The sequence below is a fragment of the Zootoca vivipara genome, chromosome 4, assembly GCF_965207765.1.
Source record: "Zootoca vivipara chromosome 4, rZooViv2.hap1.1, whole genome shotgun sequence".
Lineage (NCBI taxonomy): Eukaryota > Metazoa > Chordata > Lepidosauria > Squamata > Lacertidae > Zootoca > Zootoca vivipara.
This window is the reverse complement of record NC_142587.1, coordinates 41,274,045-41,297,524: the sequence shown is the minus strand read 5'-3', so window position 1 is coordinate 41,297,524 and position 23,480 is coordinate 41,274,045. Positions and strand designations below refer to the sequence as shown.

General features: G+C 41.5%; 1 protein-coding gene and 1 long non-coding RNA gene across 2 annotated transcripts in view; one reads left to right on the top strand and one right to left on the bottom strand.

The window, feature by feature from the left end:
* Positions 1-23,480, top strand: part of LOC118085066 (uncharacterized) — a 57,207-nt gene that overhangs the window by 20,092 nt on the left and 13,635 nt on the right. The window contains exons 4-7 of the long non-coding RNA XR_015949773.1: positions 1,565-1,737; positions 6,559-6,691; positions 14,936-15,004; positions 19,952-20,063. This is a non-coding gene — a long non-coding RNA (uncharacterized LOC118085066). The remainder of the gene's footprint in view (positions 1-1,564; positions 1,738-6,558; positions 6,692-14,935; positions 15,005-19,951; positions 20,064-23,480) is intronic.
* On the bottom strand, positions 1,370-12,242 carry LOC118085065 (organic solute transporter subunit alpha-like). The gene is made up of 8 exons (XM_035115348.3): positions 11,962-12,242; positions 9,417-9,568; positions 8,330-8,403; positions 6,955-7,113; positions 4,765-4,876; positions 3,689-3,835; positions 1,960-2,065; positions 1,370-1,678 (listed from the first exon to the last, which is right to left on the bottom strand). The coding sequence occupies exons 1-8, from the start codon at positions 12,041-12,043 to the stop codon at positions 1,512-1,514; spliced, it is 999 nt and encodes a 332-aa protein (XP_034971239.1). The 5' UTR covers positions 12,044-12,242; the 3' UTR covers positions 1,370-1,511.

The following is a 23,480-nucleotide window of genomic DNA, read 5'->3' as shown; positions in this document are numbered from 1 at the left end:
TTCTTGGTTTCGACCCATGAGATTAAACCTGGATCAGATATAATGGGAAACTATGATTTAACAAGGTCTGGAAGACTTGCCAGAATGATGCAATGACCTTTTTCACACAGATCTCTTGCATGAGAGGTTGCATTTTCAAGTGCCTACCTCGTCAGTGATTGTATGTATAAATCAGATCTTGCCCCTTGAGCCCAGGAGTTAAATTACAAGAAGGCATTCAGAATAGCACTTAAAGCAACATGTGTGGGGTGGTGGGGCTGCATAAGTACACAGGCTCTGCCCTCCATCATCAGCACCTGTTTCCAGCAGGAAAACCACCTCTATATGTGGAGGAAAACCAAGGTTTCATAACCCTGATTTCCCAGGGTGTTAAAATGCACAGAAACCACCCTCTATAGAGTAGGATTCCCTGGCACAGTCAGTCACCCTGGATGATGCAGAATGCAACATGGAAATTGGGGAACCAGAACTAGCACACTCATGCACACTCTCTGTTCCTTGCATGTTCTTTGAAGCCCTAGAATTTGTGAGACTTTTGGTTTTCCCATGTTACTGGCTAGCAAAACGGAACCAAGAACAAAGGAACTTAAACTATGATGCATGTACTGTATGCATGTACACTCAAAGATATAGATACTAAGCACAGTTCAATAAACTGATATTTGTCCTAGGGCAACTCTGCCTGTTCTCAGCTCTTTGGCTTACTCTCCTGCTCCTCCTCATAGCATTGGTGACACCTAAGAAGGGGATGATGACCTCCTGGCCCCTTCTTTTTCCTTGCCTATTCTCTGCCACATCCTAGTGCTGCTTCGGCATCCAGTATTAGTCACATGCCATTCTGTGCACCACCATAGCAATGCACAACTACAGGATCAGGATCAGTGTGTAGTAAAACTTGGATGACAGTTGTTGAGATAGTCTTAATCATTACTTCTACCCATCATAAAGGCAACAGAAAATACGTTTTTGTTTTTCTTATTTCTAATGCAACAGCTTGGAATTTGGAACAAGGCTCCATAAAATGCACGATTTTCCGGCAGATTAAGCAACATCGTTTTATGACACCTGTGTAAAAATGAAACCATGCTACTTGGAGATAAGTCGTTCTCCAGTCCAATTTTTGTTTTACTCTTCTACATTTTAAAGCTCAATTAGCTTTAACCATCATGAGTAATAGCTAGACTTATCACAGACTTTTTTCTTTTCCTTTTTTACAACACCAGACGATTATGGGAAAGCACAATGGAAAGTTAGCTAAAGTTGGCACTTGTGAGCTCTCCTTATAATAGTCCTCATGTCAAAGCATAACATGACACCACTGGATGATTCCTTTAGCTAATGTGCAATGCATCAGTTTAGTTCTGGACACCCACTTCCCAGCCCTGAATGCCCGGCTCATGTGGATTTATTCCGCTAGTGTCAATATTACATTGCCATGGAAAATGTATTGGTCAGAATCTTGGCTGTCCCAGTTAATATCTGATCAGCCCTTAAATTACTGGTGCTTACTTTTAAAAAATGTTGCCCTCCACACTGATCCTGCTGTCCTGTTTGTTTCCCTTAGTTTCCTGGTCTGAAACCACTGGAAGCTCCAGGTCATCGTTTCTTTTCCTGTAGACGACTCGTGAGATCAGAGTTATGAGAAACATTTCCATAATGAGCAGCTGTTGGTCCATATCTGGCAAATCAAAAGGGAACAAAAGAGCAAGAGGTTTAAGGACCAGGAATGGAAAAAAGGTGGGCTCAAACCTGCTTTCATTAAACTCTTGTAGTGGACAACTGTTGGAATGGGTAATGCTACTTGGAGCATCAGATGTCATGATTTCAATGACAGTAGGACTTTTACAGTGGGCCTGCAGAGGCGGAATATATAATTTACAGAGGCGGAATACATTATAAGTGAATGTAGAAATGAACCCGCTTTAGCCTGTCATAGAAACTGAAACCCAAGCAACTTACATGCTCCTCTTGCTGAAGAAGAAAGTGGAGGCACACAAGCAATTACCCCTTCCATAGCCAGTATGTTGATGATGGTTGCCTGGAGCTGACTCAAAATGAGGGCAAACTACATAAACACACAGAAAAAGAAGATTGTCATGCTAAAAACAAAACAAAACCCATTTTAGTGCAGAGTGAACGTGATTCAATAAAAACTATATACATTTTCTACCTTAAATTAAAATAAAGAGGTAAATCCCCATGAGAGGGATGACACCACAGAAGGTTCTCTGTTTGGAAGTAGCATGAGGGGGAGGGTGCCGTGCATTTAGGCTGGTGTTGAAAGATGAATACTCATAGTGCATGTTTTCTCCTAGTGAAAGAACATGGTGCCCATGGAGCTAGAGAATAGATGGCCCAAGAGAGGGGCAAGTTGCACATTCCTATATGTAATGTTTTATTGTTTCTCCAGCTTTCCCCAATAGGGTGCCTTCCAGATGTGTTGGACCAAAACATCTGGAGGCTACCTGGTTGTAGAAAGTTGCATTATGCCCTCAGCGTAGACTTGGACTTATCAAATTTTATGGACTTGATTCAAACTCTGAAGATTAGTCTTGAGAGGCAGAGAGGCAGCCCAGAGACTGCCATCTCCTGTGATCCACTATGTTATTGGGTGGGGCACTGGAGGAGGAGGCATGGCTGATTGCCATGGCGTTCACCTTACAGTGGAAAAGGGTAGGCTAGAAGGAGAACTAAAGTCCCTTATTAAGAGCACACTCAGCAATGGACTCCCCAGGCTTAAAGCCAGCAGAGTCAGAGCCATGAGGCATGGATCAGTTTGGGATGCTACACACAGTGTGTCAGGAGCCAATGAAACAGGTGTGTGTGTGTGTGTGTGTGTGTGTGTGTGTGTGTGTGTGCATGTGCGTTTGTATGAAGAGAAGTGAGGTTTTTTATTTATTCCCCCGCTTCCCCAGTCCTTCCTCCTAGTGGCTCAAGACATCACACATGGCTTTCCCTCTGCTTGTTTTATCATTCCAACATTCTTAGGAAGTAAGATACTGAATGCCAGGTCACCCAGAAAGTATTATAGTAGAGTAGGAATCTGAACTCCTTCTCCCCAATCCACCCCTTTACACCAGCTTTCTCCTTTGCATATTGGGGCAATTAAAAATAAATTGTAGGTTGGGTCCAGCTAAGTTGAATTTAGGTTCCGTCAATGAGACAAATTAGCATCTCTACACACTCTGACATGGGAGTAGATCCCATATAACTGAAAGGAATTTACTCTGTTTGAAGCTGACATATATACTGTAGGAGAAACAGCACAAAATAAACTGTGGTGCTCTGAAACCATTTAAACGATCACATTTTTACCACTACCTACCATAGTCCTTAGAAGTACGCCCTGGGCTTTAGTCTTGTATCACAGGATATGTCTTTGTTCTACACCACTTCCTTCCATGTAGGGAAAAGGAACTCTGTGTGTGTTGCATTTTTGCCATGCAAAACTTTAGGAAGACTAAAAACTCTAAATATTGCTCAGTTCTCCATTGTCACCCAAAAATGTTGAAAGAAGCTATCACAAAATAGGAGTTAGCTACAAAGAAGACCTTTCATACTTCAAAGGCTTTAAGTAATAAAGTCTTTGATCTTGAATTCCTCTTTTAGGTTTGCAGCACCTGACTATAGAGCTGTCTTCCCGAAGCATTTCAAATTAAGGCCTGCAATGTAGTCTTAATTATCTCACCTGATAAAGTGCAAATTTAGGGATAATCTTCTTGCAGTTAAGGAGAGCGCGGACTCGTTGAAACATGATTCCAATTGGCCACAGGGCAATGATAGTAAGGACACCTATGAAGCAGTTAATCCATATGGCAGCTCCGTTGGGAGATAACTGAAAAGATACATTGAACAGATACACAGAATATATTCCACAGCAGGTCCTTTTCTGCTTCCAGAACAAACTTATTTGTATAACTCATATACACACTCAGCAGCACCAAAAGCATCCACACCACCCTCAGAAGCAAACCCACTGAAATCAATACATTCAAGTCGGTGGGGAAGGTTAAAAAAAACCCTCTCATCTCTACGTCTTTCCCCAACACCAATTCCCTCCTCCCTGCTGCTATTTCTAGAGTAGGAAACCTTTTCCAGCAACCTTCAGGGGCTCACATATGAGTGGTGGGTGGGGCTGGGGCTGGGGCTGGGGGCAAAGGTGGGTATGGCAACAAATACAAATTTTACCCTTGTAAAGTAGTTTGTACACATGCACCACTCTGTGCTCTGTTCAGACAAGCAAGAGGCTTTATCAGAGTTCAATTCCAGCCAAAACACAAGCAAGGCCAGTGAGGGGTGTGGCTTGGGAGAGGGGATGTGACTTAGCAGAATTCCAAGGGCCAGAGAGAGAAACTAGGAGGGCCACATTTGCCTCCCGAAGGTTTTCCCCAATTAAATGTCATCACACATGTAACATTGCCTACAGTAGTTTGGCTCTGTCCCATGCGTCTGCCAGTAACTAAGCAGGTCAACTAAAGACGTGTTTGTTTCAATTAGCTTTTCCAGTGGAATGGAAAGGTCTCTGCCCTAGGTATTTATTTTGAATTATTAAAAAACCTATATTTAGTTGGTTTTCTACTGTTATTACAGCTTTTTAGTTTTTTTTTATTCTATGTTTGTATTCTGTGTCATAGCATAGCAAGACCATGGTGATTTATAACTACCTTCTGATTGGTACTTTTTAATTCAAAACAGTTTTAGGTGTACAGATATTTCTTATCATCCTTTGTTAAGTTTCAATAAATTCTTCAAACCTTTGCTTACATCAGAGGGACTGTAGTTTCCATTGGTCCAAAGTACTATTGATAGAAACATTAGCACAGGGCGGAGGAATGCAAACTGGAAAGTCCCCAGCTTCAGTAAAAATAGTGTTCGCCTGCCAAATAAAAAAGGGGAAGGACAAATTCATAATCTCAAAGGAGATTGAGGTAGGAATCTTGATCCACTGACACGTATTGGGCTTTTGCCTACAATCTGAGTAGCAAATATCCCTACCCGACGCCAAACACCCCCCCCCCAATTACATCTTTCCTTCCTCTCTTTATTCAGATATCCAACCTCCTTCTCTTTCCACCTCAGACACTCTCATTAATGAAGGCAAGCTGCTATTTAATGTACTCTGTGCTATATTAATGAACTTTGGCTTAATATAATTGCTCAATTAATACAGCCATAATTGCATAATAATGATATAATTATAGTGGCAATTTTACTCCTGCAAATAATTACAGAACTATAAACAGTACAAACGAGTGTACAAATGAGCTGGCAGATCACCTTTTATTGCTTTCTTGAAGAAGTGAAGGAACTGTTTGAGAACATGCAAGCTTCAGTGACATCTCTACCCTCTGTCCATCTAAGGACCATAGAATTGTAGAGTTGGAAGGGACCTCAAATCTCATCTGGTCCAATCCCCTGCAATGCAGGAATCTCAACTAGATCATGCATGACAGATGGCCATCCAACCTCTGCTTAAAAGCTTCCAAGGTCCACCACCTCTTGTGGGAGTCTGTTCCATTGTCAAACAGCTCATATGGTGAATCAGAGTAAGGAAGTGGTTCTGAAAGAGGGATGGGGAACCTCAGGCCTTGGGGGCTAAATGTGGTCCTCCAGTTCTTTCTACCTAGTGCTAGAAACTCTTCCCTGTCCACCCCGCTCACTGGCCCCGCACCACACCCTGGGTGTTTCTGCCTCACTGAAATGTGTTCTTGAACTCTGATGGTGCCTCTCGTTGGTCTGGGTGGAGGATAGAGAGGGGTGTGTGCAGAAACTAGCCTGCTGTACAAAGGTACAATTTACATTAATTGCCACGCCCACATTTGACTCTGGCTCGGCCCACCACTGGCATGTGGCCCTCAGAAGGTTGCCCAGAAGGGAATGCCGCCCTTGGACTGAAACTGATTTCCCACCTACTTCCAACATCTTTTTTCACAGTCTAGTGTCAGTACGCCCTGTTCAGCCCACATCTTAAGCGCGTTCATGGGCTAGGTGACTGGAGCACCTTCACCGACCTTCCGATCACAGGAATGTAGACACAGCATTCCCAGAGAACAGGTCCTGGTGCAATGGACTCACATCTGCTCATTGTGAGCACCTCAAATGCAGCAGAGTAACGGAAGCGAAGCTGTGGAGGTTTTTTTTTAAAAAAAGCATACCTAATTTATTTCTAACAGTCACTACAAAACACTACAGACATACATGAGAAGAGCAGTTCCCATGCAGCCATCTTATCTCTACATAGATAAGAGTGAAAACTTCTTAGGCAAGAGACGGAAGAACCAAAGAGCAGCTTCCCCACCCCTCCTTTCTCATAACATGACAGCAAAACAAATATCAGGCGATTCTTGCAATGGGATGGGTGAAATGCCATTCTAAGCAAAGGTTTTGCATGTGGCCCATATGGAGTCAATACGTTAGCATGGTCACATGTTAACTCATGCTGACTAAAAACATGGAGAGGAAACAGAAGTAATCAGTCAAGGAAAGATTGGTTGCCTTTCTGTCTATTGCCCCCCAGTGGTTCAACTAACTTATTGCAAACATCTGTTCTTGTTTTAGGACCATACAGAGTGGATCTTGCAGTCCTCACGCTCAGTGCAGAGAATCCAGAGCTAGAGCATCTGCAAATGATGGCTGTCCAATTTCCGCATCCTAGAAGAATTCCAAGGCAGCACTCGGTCCAGATATGCAGGTATATTTGGCTTTGAGATTTCTTTAAGTATATGATTGAAACCAAAACACTGCCCAAGGGGGCATGCTACCTTGGGTTCCAGGATGGAAGGAAGGTGGTATGTCAGTGTAAGAAAACGGATGTGAATGTGCTGACTTTAAACCACACCCTTTCCCTTTAATAATAACAAAACTCTGATTATACCAAAGCCTTTCCAACTCAAATGTTTTGCAGATTTCCCTCCCTTCACCTTCAGAACTGGTAGGTTTTATAGAGAAACTCACCTATTGATGCGTATATGTGGGAGGCAAAGACAACAGCAGCAGCAAGGGCCTGTACTTATCTTGAAGTGGTCATTCTCAAAGTGCCTGAGGAATTGTTTTTGACCCCCACATTCTTTAATCATCATGAGCAGGAACTTGTGGATGACGATAGCAAAAAATCTATGGGAGGGAGGGAAAGGCAACCACATGTTAAGATTTACACGGCCGCTCTCCTGTCTATGCATTTGTCACACATGACTGTCATGGCTGCAGGCTTGAGCTCAGAAGACGAAGAGCTGGCTGAGCCCCAGGTCTGCTGTTCTGCTAGGTGAGGAACTGGAGCAGGCTGCTGACGCTGCTGGATCAGAGCCTGAGCCTGAGCAGGGACCCTCACAGGGGCTGTCCCCCAGTTTTGGCTTGCCAGGGGAATTGAGTACTTCTCACAGTACCATAGCTGCTCAAGAGGGCACCACTCAGGAGGTTACAGACAGAGAGAGATGGTCCTTTAAGAGCCACAGTCCTCAGGCCCAAAGGATGGAACCTGAAAGAGGTGGACTCATAAGACCTCAGTTCACCTCCAGCCTTTGTTGGCGCAAGTTGTTGTTCACTTGGAGCTATCCATGGTTCAGTAACTACCTACTGGGATGCCTTGAATTGCCATTCCCTGAAAAACCTACCTTGTTTTTGAAGGGGTGAGACAACTTTGTTTTAGGAGAAATAGCAAGGGGAGGGCAATTTAAATATCCTTCCTCAGTGCCACAGCATCAGTCTAATTTGCATCCCCCACAGCTGCTTTTGGGTTGTTGTTGTTTGTTTGTTTGTTTGTTTGTTTAAAAGAACAAAAAGCCAAAGGATGCAACTTATTTCCCTTTACAGTATGTTCTACAGCTGACAAGCCTCATCACACAGATCTCCAGCTTGGGTTATTTTCCTATATTGGTCTACTTCTTTTCAGCAGTTTTTTGTTAAAAAAAGAAACTGCAGTGAACCATTTAGAAAAAACTGGTGAAATGCCACTCACAGGTCAGAATCTTGCTCTATAGAATACGTTTGAGAAATCAAAGGGGCTCTGCTGTTTCAATGCAGCTGCCAGTCAAAGGAGTCTGTGGACTTTTAAAGTGCACAAACTAAATAATACACTCCCCCCAAACACACGTTTAACATTCCATTCTTTTATCTAGTTGGTGCCATTATTAGTTTCTACACTATCATCAAAGTCTGAGTTAACAGTATATTCTCCTCACGCAAAAAAAACCTGATAAAGGATTATATTTTAACAAAAGGGCTGTTCCTACATATACAAGATAACTATTTGTTTCCTTAATGTTGGAAACATTTTGCCTAAAAATGGAAACAGACGGGTAAATGTATATCTAAAAAGATTGAGAAAACATACACTGCTGCAGTAAAATCTGTAAACATTGTTGAGCGAGGAATCCACATCCCAATACATGACGTAGTGGCAATCACCTAGAAAGAGAGAGGAACATTCATGGCAAAACCCATTTATTAACTAAGTAGATCAGGGGGCGGGGGAATCTATTATCTTTCAAATGAATATCCCTTCAGTTCAGATTTAGACACAATTTAATATTATCTAGTCTCGAGTTAGGTATTAGATCAGAATATCAGATTAGAACTCTTTCTAAAGAACTTTTCCTTTAGAAAACATCAGATGGAGAAGCCCTACTTGGGGTGGTCCAGGTAGGTAAAAAGCAGGTAGGTAAAAGTGGATGTGGCCAGACACACCATTCTCTATCTTCCATCATTTCAAGAGCACTTTCCAGCCACATGAAATCACTGAATGAGAGCTGAGAGCAGCGCCAGTGAGAGCTATTGCCTGGGTGTGTGTCGCTTGGGCAGAGTCTTAGCAGCTGGGTAGAGAGACCTGGAGGGCCACATTTGGCCCCTGGATCTGATGGTTCCCCACTCCAGTTTTAGTTGAAGATGCCAGGGATTGGACCTGAGAATTTCTGCATGCAAATAATGTATGCTATTGCCTGTCCCTAAGAGGAAGGCATAGCCAGAGACCCAGTAATAGGGTCATCTCTGGATGCCCGTGTGTGAGTACTAAGAGGGTTTTCCATGCTTAGTGTATTATTATTATTATTATTATTATTATTAATATACCGCCCCATCTGGCCAGGTTTCCCCAGCCACTCTGGGTGGCTTACAACATATATAAAAACACAACAGAACATTAAATATTAAAAAACAAAATATCCTATACAAGCAACAAACAAACCAATAAATCACTAGAAAACAAAACAACAACAATAACAATAACAACAACATAATAACAATTACAACAACAAACAGCTTGCTGTTATACTCAAATTAAAATAACCGCCAACCCCAACTAAACATATAACCCACACCAACCCAACAAAAACAAAACAGAGGAACCAAAATTAGAACTCTAAAACATTTTAAAACATTTTAGCCAATTGCCCCAACCCAACTAAATTATTTATTCAACTTACTGGAGCAGCTGCATTTATCCAAATAAAAATGGATCTTTTGGAGGGTGGGATTTTACGGTAGATATAGAAGACTTCCTCCACAAATACCAGGTCAGCAGTCAGTGTCATTAAAGTCAGGATAGCAAAGAGCAACATTCCTGTCAAATCAAGGCCTGAAAGGATAGAGTTGTGGCAAATTTAAAAAACAGCTGCAGCACATAAAGAAATGGAAAACTTCAGCCTAGTAAAAGCAAGTAAGTATGCTTAATATAAGGTAAGCATATCCTTAATTCACTATCCAGGGCCTTAGAATCCATATTGGTATGGCTACAAGTTAATTATTCCCTTACTAGACCGAATGCTAGTTAATTACTTGGATCAGTCAGTTTCATCACTGGGATGTAAGCTTGAGCAGAAAAAAGTAGTTTGGGATTTTGAAATTGAGAGGCAGTGGCAGTGTGTGTGTGCGCGCGTGTGTGCGAGAGAGAAAGAGATGAATGTTTCTAGCTGGTCTTAGCTGAAACTGGGGATAAAGGCTTGTTTGGCATCCAAACTTTTGTACAGTCGTACCTTGGATCCTGACCGCCTTGGTACTCGAACGTTTTGGCTCCTGAATGCCGCAAACCTGGAAATGAGTGTTCTGGTTTACGAACGTTCTTTGGAACCCGAGTTTCCGATGGGGCTTCCGGGGCTTCTAATTGGCTGCAGGAGCCTCCTGCAGCCAATCAGAAGCTGCACTTTGGTTTCCAAACATTTTGGAAGTCGAAAGGAGTTCTGGAACAGATTCCAAGGTACCGCTGTATTACGTATTTTTATCTCCTGGTAGGGCTCATTTCCAGTTTCAGAGCCCCACCTCTAGTTTTTTCCAGTAGACAGACAGATAGACAGACAGATAGACAGACAGACAGACAGATGTGCACTCTCCTCCCCACACCTTAAGCAATAAACTGCTGTCAAAAAGAATCATAGTTCTCTTGTATTGCTAGTTAGCTGTGTCAGTTACTTCTCGAATCAGGAACAATTGTTCTGCACAATCATAATTATATCTGGGATTCACTGTATGATACCTGTAAATTCATTGATGCAAATTCTTAGCCATGGTAAGCTTTTGCATCAATCGAATCATACCTTCTTCCTTCATTGCTAGGGGCTTTATATTTTTCCATTATGCTGCAGTTTGGAACTTTGCCACCACTAAAATATGAGCTATTGGCTCTCTCCTAATCTGTGATATCTCTTCCTAGTCAGTAACACCCATCAAGATTGCTATAGAACCAAAGGGCAATCCCACATCTTTTTAACACGATGCTTTGTGAATGACCTTAAAAAAAATGCTTTGACACTGATTAATTGGCAATAAACTGTGACTGTGATTCCAGATAAACAGACCAAGTGCTGTAACTGCAGGGACTGATTCCAGGGCAAATGCAGCCCTCCCAGACACCACCCCAGTGTTGCTCACAGCATTGCAAAACCTAATAAGTTCAGCTCATTTAAAAATAAATAAATATGCGGGCGAGTCTGAATGCAGGTGTCCCGCACTGAGGTTAGTTGCGCCTTTAGTGTCTATACATAACTACACATTCATTTCTGTACTACTGTCATATCATAGTTCAAGAAGTTTTAAACTTTCCCTTTCCTTTGCCGTTCTCTGTGTCCACATGACCCCATACTTGAGAACAGCAGGAAAGCTTTGACACTTAATTTCTGGCAGCTGGAATTGCTCATACAATGCAAAGGCAGAGGCACTGTGGGAAGTGCCTGTTTTGATCCACACACCTGAAGTTCCCCATTTCTGATCAGTGGGTATTGTGTCAGTTGCTCTGAATCATTCCTATGAGAACAGTGACTAATAAATAGCATTATCACACATAATGCCCATTCCGCTTTTGTTTCGTACAGCAGCACCTGCACTCCGGAACTCCTTGCCTATTGAAATCAAGCAGGCACCTTCACTGTACTCTTTTCTGTTCCAAAAATATTCCTGTTTAAACTAGCTTACCCAGATGCTTAGAAAGTTGAGGTGATTTTAATCTGTTTTAGTATTTTAACTTTTGTTTTATGTTTTAAAGTATGGTTGTAATTTTTATTTTATTTTATCGTTCTATCATTTTGTAAATTGCTTTGAGTGGTGGTTTTTTTTACTACGGTATCAAGCGGTATATACATTTTATGAAAGAAAATAATAATAATAATATAATAAAAATAATAATAAACAACAATCATATATCTGTTTGGAATTCTTCCTGCACGAGCCCTGCTGAAAAGGAGCATCTTTCTGTTTTTGTGGTTGAAACTCTCCTTAATTTAAAAGTTACAGGTGAATGGTATTTGCCATTCAAAGTCGTTATGCATTCATCAACACTAGATTAAGTTTGTGTTTAAGCCTTTCTGATGAACATTAATGTGTCCTCCTCATTTCAAATGCCATTTAAAAAGTAGGTCAGTTCAGAACAACAGTGAAAGAAAAAGCTTCTCATTAACACGCGCACACACACACACACACACCAGTTTGATTAATCTGGTAAAAAAAAGGATTTATTCACTCAACAGTGAATAAACTTACTTTCTAATATTACTTGGGAGTATGGACGTTCATTTGCAGAACAGACAGGATCCAATGTCCCATTATTTCCCGCTTCTTCCATTGTAGGAACTTTCTTCAGGGACGTTTCCCCTTCTTTTCTCTCTAGCCCTCCCTGTTCAGATTCTTTTCTTTCTCTGAGTGCAGCAGCTGTAAGGAAGTCTGAGACCAGCTTTCTGCTAGCTCCCTTTTGTTCTTCCAGTCAAGCTCTGCTGGCTGAGGTCTGTGACAGGCACGTCTGAAATCAGTGAAACATTGACTGTCCAAATGCTCTGTTACTTTCCTTCTACAGTTCCACAAGATACCGTAAGAACTGGCAAAACAATAGTCAGGTGAAACACAGAGATCTGGCACTAGCAGCCAAGTACTAAGAGGTCAAATAGAGAAAGAGACAGGGCGATCTGAGACTGAAAGGGCTGTCTCTTCTGGCCAGGATATTTGGCATGCCACACCTTTTCCACCAACTGTTACCAGCTTCATTGCCCTCAGCAGGGTGCAATGTTGTAAACCACAACCTGTTCTCATGGTACACAGTAATGTGAAATGGTTCTGTATAAAAAATGACATTGTGCTTTGTTGTTTTACTAACGTTTCCTGAGCCTTAACAATTGAACAATATACTGTACCAGTACCATGCAGAAGGGTGTTGCTGGGTTGTTGTTGTTTTTTTTGCAAGTGATACTATTTCAGTATTTGTTGTTGTAAGTGGGAAAGACTGAGCAATAAATCAAAGGTGTATTAAGTGGTTTTCAGATAATCTCTGCCCAGGAAACCCACTTTTTCACATCAATCCGTCTGCACGTCTACCATAGGATCCCTGTGTATTTACAATATAATCCCTATACATTGCAGAGGACCCTAATCTTAGAATATGTTCCATATTCCATTCTTACTGGAATGCACCTAAACATTTCTACAGCTATGCAGTGCCGGGGAGAAATGGCTAATGTCAGACAAGTTGCATTTTAGGGAAAGTTGCTCACCATTATAGCTCTTTTCACTGAGAAACTGACAATAAGGAACCACACCGTTTTCCGCAGAACACAGTTAGAAAAGCACTGTTTTAGCCACTATAGATTTAATGTTCAAATTCTTGCTAAAGGAAATGGATAAACTGATTTGCCTGTTGTACACCTGATGTGCAAGGCAGCCTGTCTATTTGTGGAGAAGCTTTCCTGCTACAGCAAGCTATTCATAATAGGGCCACTTGCCAAATCAAAATGTTTGCATACACGCCACCCTACCTCTCCGCAGCCACTGCATGTGAGCACAGGCAACTTACAATTTACACGAGGGAGGGGGTTACGTTCCAAGGCACCACGTGTTTAAGTGAAATCACATATACTTGAAACACCATTGAAAAAGCCTGAAAACACCCCATTCCAACCTTGCCCTGCCCCCATTCCACCACTTTTGGTAAAGTTTTTCGGTCACTTCCGGGTTCAGCGCAATTTGCATGTGTGCAATCGCGTACATATCGGACATGCCTAAACAGTTTCTGCCTGTATTATGAAGGGGAAAGCCTTGATTTACCTGAGCATAAGATGTTCCATGAGAATCATGGCCTTATCATGTAAAACCTAAACACAAAAAAGAAGGCTTATATGGTGAAATTTCTGTATAGAAGAGCAATAACAGAGAAGCGTTCCACTTCAATGCATGGTCACTTAGGCCCGAATAAGATTATTCATTTCAGCTAGCACTCAGCATCAAATTTCATCTATGCTTAGAATATTATTTAGAAAGTTGAGGTAATTTGAATCTTTTAGTATTTTAACTTTTGTATGTTTAAAGTAGGGTTGTGAATTTTTCTTGTTTTTACTGTTTTATCTTTTGTTAAACGCTTTGAGGTTTTCTACAATCAAGTGGAGTTTATTTTTTATGAGATAAAGAACAAAATAAATAAATACATGTAAATACAGGAGGCAAATAAGCCTAAATAAGGCTGCAATGGTATACACACAAACCTGGCTTGGAGTATGTCCCATTGGACTCAATGCGACTTACTTTGAGGAGCCAGCATAGAATTGCCCTGTTAATCATTCTGAAGCATGCTCCATTGTGTTCAATGGGACTTCCAACCAGGTGAGTATAAGATTTCCGCATTAGAATTCATTTAGATCTTTGAAATAATTAAGCATGTGTTTAAAAAAAATTCCCTCTAGAATCAAAGGGACTTCTTCTGACTTGAGATGTGTTCTTTAGTTGCTATATATACAAACACACACAGACACACCCACCTGTTAGCAGATAAGCTATTCTGGTGTGTGGTGATTGACCTTTTCAACTATGCAGCCTTACCTGGTTGGGTTTAGGTGTTTAGCAGCATTAGGTATTTATATAATCCCCATATCTGATGTAGCAAAGTACAGTCTCTAGATAGTAAAACTTGATAACATCTCAAACTTTACATAAGTTCAATATTTTTCCTTCTGCATCGAAGATTTCCGGGTGACTCTTATGAAGTGCATCTACCAGTATGTCATTGTGGAATTGGAGAAGCTGAGTCTGTAACATGTACAGTATCTTTTTATGTTGCCTGTTTTGCACCCAGATTAAATCAGAGTTATTGTTAGATTTAAGGAAATCCTCGAATAAATTAATCAGGAAGATGCCAGATTGGTTTGGCTTTGCTCTGTGCCTTCCTTGAGTGCTTCTGGAGGGATATAAGCTTGAATTGTTCTAGTGTATCTCATTTGCCTGGGTGAGGAGAGGATGAAGATTTTTGCCTGGCTGGAATGAAGCTTTTTGTACAAAGATGCACATCCATTGCTGTGCTCAGTTTTGCCAATGGGTTTCCCCACTGCTGGTATGTGGCCCCTGGAAGGGGATATGGTCCTCATGCTAAAAAAAGGTCCCCCGCCCCTGATTTAAATTATGGCAATTATTTCTACATATCTATAGTAACCATTTTAAAATTTCTCCTCCTTTGTCCTCTTTCTTGACCACCCTAAAGACAAATCAACTATCACTGAATGTGAGAGTGGGGAACAGACATGGAATGCAGAAGGAGAGAGACTTGAAGGTTAGTATTCTCCTCCTCCTCCTCCTATTAAATTTGTATACCACCCTATATCTGGAGGTTTCATGGCGGTTCAAAACAAAAAATCACAATATAACAACAGAAAATACATAATAAAAATAAAAATGAGAAAAACCCAGTAATCCCCCCCTCCCCAACACATTTTAAAAGGGTATTGTATGTCAATCAGCCAAAGGCCTGGTTAAAGAGGAACCTTTTTGCCTGGGTCCTAAAGGTATATAATGAAGGTGCCAGCGAAACCTCCCTGGGCAGAGCATTCCACAAATGAGAAGCCACTGCAGAGCACAAATGTGTTGCCACCCTCTGGACCTCTTGTGGAAGAGGCACACAAAGAAGGACCTCAGAAGATGATCTCATGTAGGTTCATATGGAGAGAGGAAGCTATTGAGGTAGACCCGTATGGAAATGGCCTCTTGACGTTTGCAGGCAGAGAAATTGCAGGTCCCATTTCACCCTGTTTCTTCAGGGGGAAGGAGAAATTCTCCAATAGTTCCTCAGGGGTGGCATTCACCATTAGCAGTGACAATAGCACAGTTTCTTTTGCTCTTCCTAATTTTGTTGTTGTTGTTCTTTCAATGCTGCCGCAAGTGGTAGCAGCAGCTGTATTGGCAGCCTGGCCACCATTTTGTATTCCCCACAATGCCGTGGGCCTAGCATTATTCTGGGGCATTGTGGAGGAGAAAATGCCAGTCAGAATATTGGTGCCCTTCTTGGGGTTGGGAGAAGTAAGAAAAAGTAAATATCCAAAATGTTCTCTGGGAAATGACTTGTGACAGATTTGGGGTCAGCTCTAATCAGAGCAGAGACAGCCTTGGAGAAGGCACACACTCCAGGCTGGGAAATATATGCCATGGAGAGAATATTTTGCCTGCTTAAAGGGCCTTTGAAGAGGCGAATCAGAATTCCATCACTCCAAGAAGTAGTGATGGATAATTATGGTGGGTGGCATCATCAGGTAGGCAGCTGCAGGACTGAATTTTCCAAATGCTTTTATTCAAACTGAATTAGTCAAAATGAAAGAAGTATTGTTTACACAGTAGCAAAGAGACTGATTCCTCAGCTGATTGGAACTCTGTTTTGACATTATTTGGATGGTAGTCAACCAACAATTACTCACAGCAGACTTAATGAAATTTATGGGCCGACATAGTCATGTTCATTATTTCAGTGGGTTTATTCTGAGTAAAACTTAGTTGAATACCACCCTTTGGTTCCTAATTTTTACCTACTGGATAATGTATTTTCCCCTTCTATCTGGAAATTGCCACAAATGCCTATCTGATATTCAGTCCCTTAACTCATTTTAAAGGGTATGCATTAATGTCAAATGGAATGTTTTTAATCAACATATCAAACCCTAGGAATCTGGATTCCACAGGAGACGTCTGTATTTTAGCATGAAATAATGAGAATTAATATAGGAGTTCCAGGGCCAAGAAATAAAAAAAATTAATACCCAATAAGCAACTTCACATGTATTTTTTAAAAAAAATATACATAATACTTTTACTGCACAAAATACAACATCTGTAGTTGTGCGTTTCTTATGTGTCTGGCTATGCACACAACCCTGTAATAGGACTCTTAATAGCAGTGGTTTCAAATGCATAAGTTCTACCTTATCCTAATGTAAATCTTAGAACACTGCCATTATGCTGCCAGCAGCGTTAATGTACAAGGTCCCTCCAAAGTGATGCATTAAGTAAACTGGGTGGAAATCCACAAAGTAAGTAATGGAAAATCATTTGAATTGGAAAAAGCATTGACCTTCATATCGGCCTTTGAGATTCCATTGTATCTCAAAGCAGCTGTTTTCTACTACATGCAGCTATTCTGTTTGTTCAAAATATTTCAAATTCTTGAAATGCTCATTGTCAAAAATATTATGTAGAAATGCAATAAGCATGGGACTTGGCCCCTCAAACTGGAGGCAAAACAGACTTTTAGCATGAGGCCAGTGCCTGCTGCAAGATACACAAAGGCATGTGAGCACATGCGTAGCATTTCTATACATGTGAATGAAATTTTCAATTCTTATTATCTGCTGGAAATTGTCATGTGCTGTTTTGGAAGATCACACCATGCAATTGGAATGGGAAGACTGCCATGCAGAGAGTTGCAAGCCATTGTTCTTCAGCAATAATGGATGGGAAAGAAGTATGAAACCAATAGGTTAGGTGTGCAGAGCCTTTGGACTTCCAGATGTTGGACTACAGCTCCCTTCATCCCTGGACATTGGCCAGGCTCGCCAGGGCTCATGGGAGATGCAGTTCAGCAGCACCCACAGGTTCCCTACATCTGTAATTGGTAATCAAAAGTCCCCAAAACTTTTCAAACAAGATATTGTCTCATGGGAATGATTTTGTAAGCTATCAATTTAGGACATCTTATAAAATGTTTATAGCCTTCTTCTGAACTGATAAGCATTCCAAACAACCCATAAAGAAACAGATATAATTTAATATTAGAATAAACAAAGAAGGCAAATGCAGAATAATAGGATCACTATTCTTCGTATAACAAATAGTTTATTTTAGGAAGTGTCCAGTTGGACCATATGTCAACAAAAAATGAACATGGCCCGTCTAGTCTAGCATGCTGTTCTCACAGAAGCCAACCAGATGCCTGTAAGAAACCTGCAAACAGGACCTGAACACAAAAGCATTCTACCCTGCCCTATGGTTTCCAGCAACTGGTATTCATAAGCATTTACTGGCTCCAATCTAGGACGCAAAACATAGTCATCATGGCTAGTAGCTGTTGATAGTTTATCCTCCGTGAGTGAGCCATCCAGGTTAGTGGTCATCACTGCCGCTGTGGGAGCAAGTTCCATAGTTTATCTATGGGCTGCATGAAGCAGGTGGCACTGTGGTCTAAACCACCGAGCCTCTTGGGCTTGCCAATCATAAAGTTGGCAGTTTGAATCTGTGCAGCCGGGTGAGCCCTCATTGCTTTGTCCCAGCTCCTGCCAACCTAGCAGTCTGAAATCATGCCAGCATGAGTATATAAATAGGTACTGCTGCGGCGGGAAGGTAAATGACGTTTCTGTGCTCTCTGTCACTTGTCACGGTGTCCTGTTGCACCAGAAGCGGTTTAGTCATGTTGGCCATATGACCCAGAAAAGCTGTCTGTGGACAAATGCCGGCTCCCTTGGCCTGAAAATGGAGATGAAATCTGTACCCCATAGTCAAATTCAACTGGACTTAAACATCCAGGGGTCCTTTACCTTTATGTTTTGCATAAAGAAGTAGTTTCTTTTGTCTGTAGAGACGTTTCACCACAAACCACAAAAATTAAAGCCCACCCCCCCCTCCTTTGCTACTGTGTGATTGCTTTGGACCAGTTGGCTTCATTTAGACATATGGCCATGCAAAAAGGAGGCCGCTTGCCATTGCCATTCTGTCTTGGCCTTCCTTCTGGAGTGGCTTGCTACAGTAGACTCCTCAGGCAAGCCAGAAAACAACAGAGATGCCAGTGGAGGTTGACTCTGTGGCACAAATGAGTGCCTTTTACTCTGCCAGAGTGCCAGAACATTCTATGCTGAAGGGCAGTTTAGCAACTGAACAAGCAGATAAATAAATGGCTTTGTTGCTTGATCATTTTGCCCCTTAGGGTGACTTGCTCCATGCTGTTATCATGGTCATAAAACACTTGTGAATGCAAATATCCCATTGATTTAAACACCTTGCAGATTCCCAATGACCCTTGGTTTCTGCTTGTGTATATGTGCCTTTTTCCCTCTCCCATAATGTGTATGGGATGAAAGCCCTGTTCTTTCTGTCTTCCATTGCCTTTTCTTTCCAGTGGCACCTATAATAACCTCTTTACTTTATCTGTACCCTCTCAGTCATAATGTTGTCCTTCTCCTGCTTGCTTGTTCCCCGATTACCACCAAATTCACATGCTATCTGATAAGTGCAGGTATCTTCTTTTCTCCCTTGTAAAAAAAATTGGAAGCAGAAAGTGTTCCTAATTCTGTCAAGAAAATGACTTTCGATCCCCCTCCCTTGCATATTATTCTCGTGAGGGTCAGATGTGAATCGATTTCTGACGTGGGTTTTTTCATGGCTGTAAAGTGGTAAAATGTGGAGTGCTTTGAAGTTAGAAATGTAATTGTGGAGACATAAAAATTGTATCTATAGCCATCACAGAGATATTTATCTCAAGATGACTGTCTCAGTGTCCTTCAGAGCAATAACTGCAACAGCCGAGAACATAACAGAGGGAGCTGAAATGTTATGACTCATTTACTTCTAACAAGTCTAATACACTTCAGTGAAAACGTATTGCACATGACATAAGGGACTCTCTGATATACTGGAACAAGCTTCAAAGGCCATTGAAATAAAATACCAGCCATTACTACTGCTCAAATATTCTTCAATGTCTAAATTAGGCCACCAATACCAAAGATTGTAATTGCGTTATTCTCTCTGATTCCTTGTCGCTCAGAGAAATGTCTATGTTTTGCACACTCTTTTGTCCAGGAGGAGTGAGGTAGATAAACCAGGCTGATAAAACATGTTATTTTTTATTGTCGTGTGCAACATTACTATTGCAATATCATTTAAGATGTTAAAATGTTCACACTTTAAATGCATAAAAATATGTGTAATGGCTTCCTCTGACTATGACAGAGAGAATTCAAAGGACGCAATGCAGAATGTCTTTGTGAAGGGGAGGCGGTGGACAATTAATGCTGTGTACACATTGCCGGCATACGTTGTTCTTTTTCTCAGTTTGTATCAAAGCTGGTTTTGAGGGGGAACACATCAAAAATGCAGCATTGATAGATATGGATTGGGGCTAATGTCATATGTACTCCGCTTCCCAAACCGGTGGTGGGAATGCACTGGATGAAGAGTAATCAGAAGAGGGTAAACAGCTTAATTAACCTAAAATTGGGGATCTCTCTCTTTCTCACTACAGTATGTACTTGGAAATAACTGCAATACTCCCAGGTGTGCCATCCACCGCCTATCACCCTGGACACAACCAAACAGCAGCAATGGACACAGAAAGCAGCCTTCATGGAGGTCAGGTGATTTGCCCTTGTACTCCAGTATTGTCTGGTTTGGCTACCTGCAGTGGCTCACCCTGGAGCAGGGGTAGGCAATCTAAGGCCCAGGGCCCAAAATCTGGCCCAAACGCCTTCTAAATCCAGCCCGCGGACGGTCCGGGAATCAGCGTGTTTTTACAATGAGTAGAATGTGTCCTTTTATTTAAAATGCATGTCTGGGTTATTTGTGGGGCATAGGAATTCGTTCATTTCCCTCCCCACCCCCCAAAAATATAGTCCGTCTGAGGGACGGTGGACTGGCCCATGGCTGAAAAAGGTTGCTGACCCCTGCCCCAGAGTCTTAGGCAAAAAGCCTTCCCATCAATTCCTTTTTGGTCCCTCTACCTCAGGGTCCCCGAACTAAGGCCCGGGGCCCGAATGCGGCCCAATTGCCTTCTAAATCCGGCCCGCGGACAGTCCAGGAATCAGCGTGTTTTTACATGAGTAGAATATGTCCTTTTATTTAAAATGCATCTCTGGGTTATTTGTGGGCCATAGGAATTCGTTCATATTTTCCCCCAAAATATAGTCTGGCCCCCACAAGGTCTGAGGGACAGTGGACCGGCCCCCTGCTGAAAAAGTTTGCTGAACCCTGGCAGATGTCATAGATCGAACCTGGGGGCTTCTGCAATCTGCATGCAAACTGTAGGGGCTCTATCACTGATCTATGGTGCCTTCTCTGGCAATGTAAGCTAACTCTGCTTTGCAAGGTAAGCCACCTTCATATCGAAGCCATTAACTCAGCTCTCAGTCATCTTATCGTGCTTCCATCTGGAACCTCCAGCTCAGGTTAATGGTTTTAAACTCATAGGATCCCAAGGATGCTTGGTTGGTGAGCTGCTCAGCATCTTCACAGGACTGATTCTCCCTGGTCCCTGTGGAAAAGCCCAAAGAGTTGTCCTGCTTTTCATTTTGTAAAAGCCCCATATTGGGCTGCCTTTGGTTTAGTCACCTGTTTCAGTTAGTGCTGCCACACCCAAACTCTCAGGGTCTCTCTCTTTTGTAGCTTATTGTCCTTGTCCACCCCTTAATTTGTCAAACATATTGTGTGTGTGTGTGTGTGTGTGTGTGTGTGTGTGTGCATGCATTTGTATACACACACAAAAACTCTACAATTAATTAAAGATCATTAAATACAGAACTTAATCACAAGATTATTTAAAGAAATGTTTCTTTTAAAATGCAATTCTCTTTTACTGTGAAAGTCCTAGAGATGCTGTAGCACATTCAAACACACACACACAGAGGCTTAAATGTGTTAAGGGAAATCACGGAAACTGTCACAGAGCTTAAGGGGGGTGTTTGCCCAAATCAGGGTTCTATTCTTTGGCAGAAAGCAATACTGTAGTTTAAATTAGTGTGGTGCAGCTGAACCCTTATTTAAAATGTGTTCCACTGACATTGCACGAAGAGGGTGTCTTTGTTTAATAGCACTGGCAGAACAGCACATTTTCAGTCGAAACCCGTTGGAGTTTAGACCTTTTAATAGAAAGTGACAATTTAAATTGCCATGACGGTGGCCTAATGGTGCTTAAAACTATTACTAGCTGATGCTACAGTTGGCTCCAGACCAGTTTGTTAACACTCAAGAAAAAGGTAGATGGGAGTGGGCAATTAAGCGATGAATAATTAGTCATTCCTTTGTTCTTGACTATAATACCATTAGTCAAAGATGAACTCATTTGCCTGTACTGTTAATTCCATTGTAGCTCTGGGCTAGTTTACTCTCGGCTTGAGGAGACCTGATCATTGGTCAACACTTTCCCACCCCCACCCCATGCTTTCCCTTTCAGTGGATTGCTGCAGTCTCTCTTACCCCTCCCCTTTTCTTGGCACATAAAATAGTATCAGTTTGTGCCATTTATTTGCTCGAAGTCTGGCTTAGCTACTGTTAAAAGACTTGTTGGCACTCTTGCTATTTCCCATTCAGGATGGCAGGAAATGTAGGATGGGGGCACAAGGTAGTTTATGTTTTAAGAAAAAGTCTTACAGTAGTGGGGCGCGCAAGGAAACATTGTCTTCTTGCAGAGGCAGTCAGTGCAAGGACATCAGAATTTTTGCTGCTGGCTGCCAAAGCAATCAGAAATGCTTATATGAAGTACGAAGCCCTTTATAGCCGTTCTTCACTGTATGCATAATGAAGCTATGCTACTCTGCCATAACAGATTCATTTCGTTTATACCTTGTACCATTCCGCACTTATTGGTGAGTTTCTCAACAAGTGCCAATTTCCAGACCTTATTATACCAATTCGTCAAGGAGGCTCCTTCCATATATATTTCCGGTGCCTAGTTACAAGGATCTTTGCTGCGAAAAATAGTCAGTGGTTTAAAGCGCACACCTGCATTTTCCCCACCAAAAAGATTTAAGAAAGCCAATTCTGGGAATTTAGCCACCTTTATTTAGTCCAGCAATTTTGTGGGTTTCATTAAACATTCATCCCAAAATTTAGCTATCTTCCTACATGTCAACCACATTTGTTGGAATGAGCTCCAGTGTAGAACTTTTAGCTCTTAAGAAAAACTGTGTCTGTCACCTCAAGCTTGAGTTTTTGCTCTGGTATAAAGCTTGGGTATATTTCAGTAGTTATATACAGTATATTACAGGAACTACCGAAATATATATATGTGGTACAACTGTGGCCTTTATGATTGCTGAACAGCACAGACACCTTGCTAACTACCATGCTTGTGCCAGGCAGCACAGTCCACTTCATGTGGGCCTGGAATGAGCTGAAAGCCAGGCATCCAATAATTTTTTTAGGTACACAGGTAATATGCCTGAATCCTATGAACAAGGTCAGGAAAATTAACATATAACGGGCAATGAAAGGCACAGAATAGGCATAGACAAAACTGTTATTTAACTCCAATTTGCACATCTATTTTATTTAATTAATGATAAAAATAAGTGTTCAGAATCAATTATGCATATTAAATATTTGATTATATGTGGTTTGATCAATTCAATGTGCTAATAGAATACAGGCTTTAAAAGAAACTGGAATTTACATCAGATATTTGAGAAGAAACAAATACTTAGTAGAGGGAACAAAGGGGAATGGTTACTGTGGTTAGATTATCATGCAGAATGGTCAACAAATCCCCACTTCTTCTATCTTTGATGTCCTGCCCGACTCTGCTCAGATCTCTTTAGCCCATGCCCAAATTTTATCTGTAGCCATGGAAGATTAATATATGATTGTTGTTTGTTGTTGTTGTTGTTGTTTTAAAAAAGCTGACTATTTCTGCACCAGTTTTCAAATCTAGACTTCCTCGCCCAAGACTGGCCACAATAATTCACTGGCCACATCAGACCACATTTTCTGACTCAAGTAAGATAATCACATTTTAAAATATTGCCACATTCATGAAAATAGTCAAAGCTCAGCACCATCAA